General features: G+C 31.3%; 1 protein-coding gene across 3 annotated transcripts; it reads left to right on the top strand.

Annotated features, from left to right (window-relative positions):
• Positions 1–601: 601 nt before the first annotated feature.
• On the top strand, positions 602–7,811 carry LOC141482825 (uncharacterized). 3 transcript variants are annotated; one of them, XM_074176697.1, is made up of 8 exons: positions 602–2,313; positions 3,713–3,834; positions 3,891–4,246; positions 4,389–4,660; positions 4,746–4,918; positions 5,024–5,183; positions 5,815–5,945; positions 6,026–6,655. In XM_074176697.1, exons 1-8 carry the CDS (start codon positions 2,250–2,252, stop codon positions 6,353–6,355), a joined length of 1,608 nt encoding a protein of 535 aa, XP_074032798.1. In that variant the 5' UTR covers positions 602–2,249; the 3' UTR covers positions 6,356–6,655. The 3 variants fall into 3 exon arrangements, with proteins under 3 accessions (XP_074032798.1, XP_074032797.1, XP_074032800.1); XM_074176696.1 differs by having other exon boundaries at positions 976–2,313; positions 4,743–4,918; XM_074176699.1 differs by lacking the exon at positions 6,026–6,655 and adding an exon at positions 7,657–7,811 and having other exon boundaries at positions 977–2,313; positions 4,743–4,918.
• The last annotated feature ends 2,058 nt before the right edge of the window (positions 7,812–9,869 follow it).

Raw genomic sequence — 9,869 nt, 5'->3', positions numbered from 1 at the left:
ATACATCTTTACAAAGACGGGCTGCTTCTTCGATGGAATTTCTTCCAAACAAAAGATCGTCTACATAGAAGTTTTTTCTAATGATATCTGCTGCCTGAGGGTAAGCTGATTCATTTTCAGTGGCTAACTGAAAAAGACACCGTATTGCTAAGAATGATGAAGCAGCTTCACCATATGTAACCGTGTTCAGTTCATACACCGAGATAGGATTATCGGGACTTCTTCGCCAAAGGATTCTTTGAAGAGATCTTTGTTCCGGATGTATGAGAACTTGACGATACATCTTTGCAATATCACCGCATACCACGTAAGCATACTCGCGAAAACTCAAAACTAGAGAAATTAATTCCCTCTGAATCGTGGGGCCTACCATTTGAAGGTCATTTACACACAAAAAAAAAAGTTCTCAAATTGAGAAGAGTCATTTCTTTGAAAATTCAAGTAAATTTCTCCTTTGAATTAAGCATATTTTTTTGCCACAAAACAGTTGTTTTTCATAAGAGGAGAGGATAATTTTTTTGAAATATATACTTAAGCCAAGCATGCCATTATAAAAATGAAAGTATGAATTATTCAACTTGATATTAACGCTTTTGTTCATTCAAAAAAACATAATATTTTGTTTCAATACTCTATTTCTTGGTGCAAGTATATGAATTTGCGTTGTTTTGAATGAAAAAACATAATTTTGTCAGGTTGACATTACCATTTGTTTGAATTAGAAAAAGGTAATTTTTTGATTCAACAATTATGTTTCCTCGATGAAAGAATAATCATATGCATTGGTTTCAAATGAAGAAATAGTTTCTTCAAGTTGATACTATTAATTTGTTCCAATCAATAATCCCAATATCTTGATTCTATACCTCTTTTTTCTCAAAACCAGAACAGAAAAATGCATTGTTTTGAATAAAAAGAAATAGTTTTTTCAGGTTTATGTTGACAATTTATTCGAATTGATAAACGTAATATTTCGAGAGAATACTTTCTTTCCTTCATATAGAATAAGTCAAATATGTATTTCTTCAATTCAAAAAATATGCTTCCTTCTTGGTCTTTTAGATAATGTTCGGTATCACATTTACAGAAAATTCTTGAAAACAAGTTTTTCAGTTGCAAGGTGAACTTTCAATTATGTTTGAAACATTGGCAAGTAACTCTAAATTTTTGATTATTACCGTTGACTTTTTTATCTTTATTTTGGAAGTGAAAATTTATTGTAGTAAGTAAATCATCATAACCATTTGACATTATCATTTTCTCATTTCAATAATGCTGGTTTCTTGAGAATTGGTAGCTAGGCGGTGATGCCACAAAGACCGATTGATTTCAATAAATTCATAGGAAAAGCAAAAAGGCCAACTTGAAAAAAAACGGTGACCGAAGCTGTCGACAACTTCTATTACAATCTGCTGTATAAATTGGGAAATGAGAATAAGCAGCATAATATTTTTCAGTGTTTGATATCTATAATAGGTATACGTGAGAAAGTAGACAAAAATTCTTTCGAATTAATTTTATGTGTACCTACTTAAAATGGTTATTTCGACAAAATTCAAGGCGTACCAAATCTCAAAAAAGGTTCAATTAAACTGCAGTTACGCATAATAAAGCACATGATATTATATAAAAAGACCTCATTTCAAAATTTACGCAATTTGGAATTCAAATTAAGATGATGGCAGCGCCAGAGATTGTACCTATGAGGTACCTATAGTTAAGTAAGTATTTTGAATGACAATTTGTTATAATTTTATTCATATTTGAGATATTTTTCCCCTTCTGAATTTGCGGTTACATCAAAATATTTATATTTCTTCAAACTATTTAAATTGAAAGCTAATTCATCAAATTCCTATAATAAATTCAACTATAGGGAATTATTTGTCATGATGTACACATTTGGCAATGGCAACAACAATATCATAGAAACTCTGAGATCATATTCAGTTATAAGTTCATATTAATAATTCAGCTATCAGAGGACATATCACTTCTCTTGAATTTCCGATAGGCTAGCGATGAAAAATACACTTGGCAACGTTTATTATTTATCATGTGACTTGCTAACCGCGAATCTGCCAGTGACCTTCGTCAAGTCACGCCATAAATCCAAATCAGGTCTTGAGTTAAGAGACGTTGAGGCATCAGACAGAAGCCGGTTTTCTATTTTTTGCTGTATCGTTTCTAATCGCCACTATATCACAGAATAAACCGAGTAAATAGTGTTGTGTTATGAAAACGTGGGCATGGATATCCAACAACTTCTGAATTTGTGGAAGGCTGATGATATAATCATATCAAAATTCCTCGGTAAGTACCTATTACAAGAAATTACCCGGAAATAATCTGTAATTAAACATTGTGTGGCTTGTTTGAAGTCTTTAGTACCTATATATACCGAATGAAAGGAATATTTTTTTAATTGATGATTTGTTACTTGATCTAGGTATACCTCATTATTTATATCATTGCGTCCATGCCTGGTATATAATAGATGATGTTTTATAAAATTAATCAAACTGTGTTTGAAGCAGAACTTGTAAAACCACTTGAATATTTTGAATAATGCCAAATTCAACAAAATGAGCAGTACCTAGATTTATTCAATTATCCACATGTTATTATACACCCATTAAAACGAAGTGAAATATCAACTATTATGTAATTTTAATGGACTTGAAATAATCCTTTTAGAAATATAGAGAAATATACAGGGTGTTTCATTGAAAAAAATATTTTTATTCAATTTTCTGAATTCAAACGTTAATGGAAATAAAACCGACAGGTTTGAATGTGACCAAGATACAGGACGTGTTCTACTAAAAGTTGGAAATTCAATTTCGCCCTTTTTCTCAAAAAATAGGGAGAGCTATGGAAGTTCTGTTGTCAGCAATATTTAAAAAAAAAGTAGAGCAGTAATGTGAAGACCGCAGCTTTCTATCTCCAAAGACAACTGAGATATCATGCAAAAGTATCTAAAATTGGACACTTTGTACATATAAGAATAAATATTAAAAAGTGTATCTGTTCTTCCGGTTAGAGGAGGTTACAATAGGTTTCTTATGAAAATATCTCGGAATATATTATATTTCCGAGATATTGTAGGTATGACTTTAAAGTTTATTTTCGCTATTTTAAAAATTTTATTTTTTCATTTCCCTACATTTATTTTCCATAATTTCAGAAATTTGCAGCTCATTTTCGGGATGCATTTTGTGATCTGAGACTCTAAGATGATGTGGCAGTGTTATTTTTCTGAAAATTTTACTAGAAGTATCTAAAGGGATTCTTTATTTCATGCAAAAATCCATACTTATATTTTTCGAGTTTTAAAATCAGAAAATCACACAGGAATTCAGCTTTTCATTTGTTTACAGTAAAAGTTGATTTCATAGGATTTTAGGATTAGTTTTCGTAATTACTGATGACGGAACCACTTTATGCAATAAAAAATATGATCTACTAGGAACAAGTAGAGTTCAAGAACCTACTTTTCAGTTGATGTTCGAGATGAATCAAATATACAGTGGTTTTTAGATTTTTTTGAGGGATACGATGGACACAATATTTCCCAATAATTCTCAAACTATAGCTTGAGATGCACATATTTCAATAAGACCAAGATTTTCAGAAAAATCAATAATCTACTCGATAATTGAAGCTTACTTACATTTCACATAACTCACTTATTAATGCAATATTATTTCAGATAACAAAGTAACAGTTGAGGATTTACCTTTCCTTACTGAGGAATATTTAAAAGAATTAGTTCCTCTCATAGGGCAGCGTATTATGATTAAAAAAAAGATACATGACTACATTGTTTCTCAAGTAAGTTGGGTTCGGGTTTGAAATATTATGGTGTGGAAGTGGTTTTTTTCTTTCAGAAAGAAAATATCGCGGAAAATATAATCAATAAAAGTCCTAAACCTCACGAGTTGATCCAAATTATCAATGAATTTAGTGACATCCAGACGACAAGCACTATAAGCCATTGCTCAACTGAACCTTCTTCCCTTCCTGCCGACAGTTCTTTTCACGTTGATGAATACTTTGGTGATAATTTGGACTTGATCATTCGGCCTAAGTTCAGCGATTTCGACCTGAAAACAATTCTCCAAACATCACCAATGGGCAATAGTGTTCTCAAGTATTATGAAACAAAAAAACAATTGGATGGAACAAGAAGAACTCGTTTGGTGGACATTATTATGAAACACTTATATAACCACATCATAAAGCAGTATGTCATTTATTTTAATTTACTGTCACCATAAAATACTTTATAAAGACAATGTAGATTTCCTGCTACTGGGTTTTTTATATACAAACATCTTTTATGGCAGTGGTTGTACCTTATAGTTTGTATTCTTGTATATTTTCAGAAGACTTAGTCATGACGAGTATACTATATTAGCTGCTAAAATTGTCCAACTCTTTCCAACAGAAACAACTGGAATATACTATATTCCTGCTATAAAGAAACGACACTCTGTAACAGGAAAATCAATTGTGGCAAAAGGGCGATTGGTGGATAAATGCCGAAACATTATATATAAATGTGACGATGCAATAACTTTGAAGTCACGAAAAAGGAAGTCTTCTTGGAATTCCACTGAAAATATTCCCGAAAAGGAGGCGACAGATACAGTTGCAGGTAAGTTCCTCAAAATAGTAGGTACCCATACTTGTTATTATCAACATCTAATAATATTGTGTATGCTTTTTACCTTATCCAGCAGAACTTCAAGACGACCAAAACTACATATGGCTATTACATAATTCAGATCCATGGACCACCGTGGAAAATAAATGGGATCTGCTGTATGACAAAAGAAGAGAGCAAAAGTGTGAGTCAGCCGCAGAATTCTTAAAACTTTGGTCAGTTTTGACTGATCCCAGAGGCATTTCATTGGTGAGTTAGGTGTAACTTTCACCCAATTGAGAGACCTATACAAATTTGGTATTTTCATAAAGGTTACTGTGAAACTATTTTATTCAACATAGTAACAAATTTCAGATTGCCAAAGATTTTGAGAGACTTTACCCCTCGTCGAGTATGAGCTTTTATGTCAAATGGGAACCATTTTTTGAGTCAGTTCTGGAATATAAGAAAAATATTGCAGTAGACAAACTGTTGGTGAGCTTGATAGAAGAAATTGAATCTACCGAAAATACAGGTTAGTTTATCAAAAATACCGAGTCTGGCCAGAAATGAAAATAGAATTCAGTCTATTTTTCTAAATTTCCCGTATTTTTACTCGACTATAGTCAGTCATAGGCTACCTTCTCCTAATGTTAGTTTATCAGGGTATTTTGAACTATATGACCTATAATACATTCCTAAAATACCTAGGAATAATTATGAATTGAAAATTTATAATGTATGAAACTCATTTCGTGGTAACAGTGTTGCCATATCTAACATTGACATGTCAAATATGGTCCAATAATATAATTTCATAAAATCAAAACTACCTACTTGCTCTGTGTATATAAAAGATCATGAGATATTTTCCAAAATAGTATTATGGTAAGAAGAAATGTCCAAATAATTATCATTTTTATAATAATAACACTACAAGGTTTTAACTACTTACAGTTTCACAAACCACATGGAAAACATTGACATATTATTTATAATTTTTTTTCTTGAAAGAATTTTTCAAGAAGAAACATTTCATATAATAATTGAGACCTTGTATATTTCATTGTTGAATAGTTGTTGGTTGATAAAATTATTTCTGTTAATTTATATCTGCGTATTTAGAATTATCGAATTCATAATAATATACATATATAATTTTGCAGATGTCAAATTGATTAAACAGATTTCGCTTCTACCTCAATTGATTCCACCGAGAGGTAGAGTGAAACTCAACAATAAAACTTGGAAATTTTCTACAGTGGAATGCCAGGAGGGGTTTCTTGTGCATGTTACGGTATGTAGCCACCATTTTCCTTATTCTTTTGAAATCATTTTTAGATTTTGTTGCCACTTATTGAACACTTTCCATTACAGAGTGTCTCTGAAATTGAGGAGAAACTCAAAAACTTGAGAGATCAGGCAGCTGCAAAGAAAACAACTTTGCAACCATTCATCTTGATTGAAGGGCCTTATGACTGTCCCAGTAATTTTTATATCATCATTGATAAGATTCGTTATCATTTTAAATCAATAGTACCTTGCTTCGACACCCTGTTTAAAATATTTCATGTTTTGGATATAAAATATCCAGCGCAATGTGAATATTTATGGGTGTTGATTCAGAAATGTGTTTTCAATATTGACACCAAATTTGATAATGTACCTCCTTATTTATCAGATATTCTGCATATATCCAGGCAATGATACATCGAATTTGTTATTTTTGAGCATTTGATTTAAAATGAACTGTAATATTTGTGGTAAAGATTTTGAAAAATGAAGTGCAATATTTGTGGCAAAGATTTTGCAATCTTTAAGAAATATATTTTTCATATAGAATTTTTTCACAAAATAATGAACTACTTCAGTTGTCCCTTTACGAGATGTGGAAGAGTTTATAACAAGAAACATAATTTGAGAGAACACATAAAAAAAAAACATTCAAATTCTGATAATACATCATGTGGTAACAGTAACAATAAATTTTTGGTCGATGACAATGAGTTATTTATTGCTAAAGATAATACTTCTTCGAATATTCCAGAATCAGCACCAATTGTTGATAAATGTGAAAATCTTGATAACACTGAACAATTCAAAAAGATTTTCAATGAATCGATAAAATTTTTCCTGGCAAATTTGTATGACAAGTTAACCTTGACCAGAAATGATATACAAGATATTGTTTTAGAAATGGACGAATTCATTTCAGTGATAATGAGAGCAACCAAGAACTGTGTATTTGATTTGTTACAATTGGAAGAGCACCGAACAAAAATTAATATAGTTTTTCAATTACTATGTAACCCTTTTTCAGAACTCAAAACAGAGTATAAACGAATGCAATACTTCCAAAATTTGAATACTTTCATTAGACCTGAAGAGATTCAAATTGGAATCGTTCCTGAACAGCAGAAAAAAAAAGGTGAAATTTCCATACATCTGAAACGCAAATATGCCTATTACATTCCATTGGATAAAACACTCACACATTTATTTGAATTGCCACATGTTTATAAAATAATAAACTGTTATAAGAATGAATGTTTAAAAAATTTTCTTGATAACAAAATTATATCGAATAGTGTGAATGGATCTGTCTGGAATGAAATTGAACATGAACATAAAGATGATTTGTTTCCTCTGGTACTGTACTTCGATGACTTCGAACCTGGTAATCCATTAGGCAGTACAGCTGGTAATTACAAAATAGGAACGATATACTTCTCAATTCCCACTATACCTCCAGAGTATTACACTCGTTTGGAGAATATATTTTTGGCTTTAATTTTCAATAGTAATGAAAGAGGTCAATTTGGCAATGACGTTGTTTTTAGAAAATTAATAACAGATCTAAAACATCTTGAATCGCACGGAATCGAGGTGAATATTTCATCTGAGAAAAAACGAATATATTTCACAACTATTGCATTCTTGGGGGACAATTTGGGGATACATTCTATGTTTGGTTTACACGAAAGTTTCAGTTCCACATATTATTGCAGATTCTGTACATCGACTAAAAATGAAATGAACTTTATGCTGAAGGAAAATGAAAATAACTTGAGGATAGTAAAAAACTACGAGGATAACCTGAAGAATAATATTGGAATCAAGGAAAGATGTGTGTTCAATGTGTTACCAAATTTTCACATTTATAACAATTTTTCCTGTGACATTATGCATGATCTTTTTGAAGGTGTACATAGATATGATATGGCTTTTTTGATAGATGGAATGATAAGTAAAAATTATTTTTCATTGGGAATACTCAATGATAGAATACAGCACTATCAGTATGAATCTTCTGAAAAAAATATTCCTCCTCATATCACTAAAGAACATCTTAACAAAAAATGCATTATATTTTCTGCATCCGAAATGCATAATCTAGTTAAAAATTTTAGATTTTTTGTTGGAGATTTAGTTCCTGAAAATGATGTATTATGGGAATTATATTTAACACTTCTCAACATAACCACCATTGTGACTTGCTCTAGTTTAACGCAAGAATCAATTGATTTATTGAAATTTTTAGTGGAAACCCATCATGAACTATTCATTAACCTTTTTAATACAAACCTCAAGCCTAAACACCATTTCCTACTGCATTATGCTCGTGTAGTTGCGAAAATGGGCCCACTTACTATAATTTCGAGTATACGATTCGAAGGAAAGCACAGAGATTTCAAATCACCTGCACATCATATAAGGAGTAGGAAGAATTTACCTCTTAGTCTTGCTCTCAGAAATCAACTGAAAAATTTATTCCGTTTCATTAGTAACAGAGGGTTCAATGTAGTTGAGAACTTTGGTAAATGTTATGAACTTGATAAAAACTTCACCAAAGGGTTGAATTTTAGTTTTGAGAATTTCCATGGAATTAATTGGTATGAGTTGAATGGGGTGAAGTACAATGTTGGATCAGTGTTGGTTTATGAAGTTCAGAATGAAATCCCATATTTATTTCATGTCAAACATATCATAGTTGATAAAACTGCTTTTGATGGGAATATTCGTTTCATTTGTAATGCACTAAAATGTTTGGAATATAGTAAACATTTTGAAGCTTTTGAAGTGATACACCAAACACAATTGAAAGTTTTAGATCTCAAGAATTGTTATTCATCTGATCCCACTGTCATACACACTTTGTGCAATGGAAGAAGTTATGTTTCTGTTTGAATCTTTATCTACCATGAATATTTCACTTCATAAAATGAAAACTGAATATGTATAAGTACAGTGTGCCTAAGATAAGGAGGAACAGCATGGTGATCCTCGGTAACCGTAAGAGTTACACATCAATAGGTCGAATAAGCAAAAAGTTGCGCAATTAAGGGGTCAATATAATTAGATGTCAATATATTTATGTTTACTTCTGGATATATTCGGAAAAGAAACGAAATTTGGCGGTTTGGTTTTTATTTTTCTTCTGAAGTTATTTGAATAGTTTTGAAAAAACCATATATAGGCACTGTCTCGTTGCCACTTCTTCAGCTCTACAAAATGGCGTTAACAAAATATCCCTACAACGTTTTGTTTCAAAGAAACCATCATCAACTTAGTTTTTTTATATGACACCAAAAATACGTGACATGGCATTTTTTATTGTAATGTCATGCAGGGTGTACTTTTTTTCGTGTCATATAAAAAACAAAGTTGATGATGGTTTCTTCGAAACGAAACGTTGTGCGGAGATTTTGTGAACGCCATTTTGTAGAGCTGAAAAGTGGCATAAAAAAAGTGCGTTTGGTTTTTTAGAAACTTTTCAAATAACTTCAGGACAAAATACAAACCGAACCGCCAAATTTTGTTTTTTGTTTTCGACTTTCTTCGGAAGTAAACAATATTTTCTGTATTTCTCAACATCTATTTATTGATCACTTATTTGCGCAACTTCGTGCCCAACTAGAACTACTGTGTAACTATTACAGTTACCGAGATCCCCATTGATTCCCATGCTGTTCATCCTTATCTTGGACATGCACACTACTGGTTCAAGTACTGTGTTACTGTTATCATACATGTTTCATCAAATTTTATTTTTGAGGAAGGTTGGTTCAGTTTATATAAGAAGAATTGTGTCAATATATGATCCACCCTAGCAAATATGTTGGTTTTGTTTTATATTTTTACCATTTCTATGGATCTACATGTTTTAGTTGGTTAACTCCACTGTTTTTATGATTGCAGGGCATAGGGATAACAGTTTCAT

This window comes from Leptinotarsa decemlineata, unplaced genomic scaffold (genome assembly GCF_025532065.1).
Source record: "Leptinotarsa decemlineata unplaced genomic scaffold, Ldec_3_MD MMD2_tig00001973_RagTag_RagTag, whole genome shotgun sequence".
NCBI classification, from domain to species: Eukaryota; Metazoa; Arthropoda; class Insecta; order Coleoptera; family Chrysomelidae; genus Leptinotarsa; species Leptinotarsa decemlineata.
The sequence above is the reverse complement of the archived record's forward strand: the minus strand, read 5'-3'. Positions and strand labels throughout refer to the sequence as shown.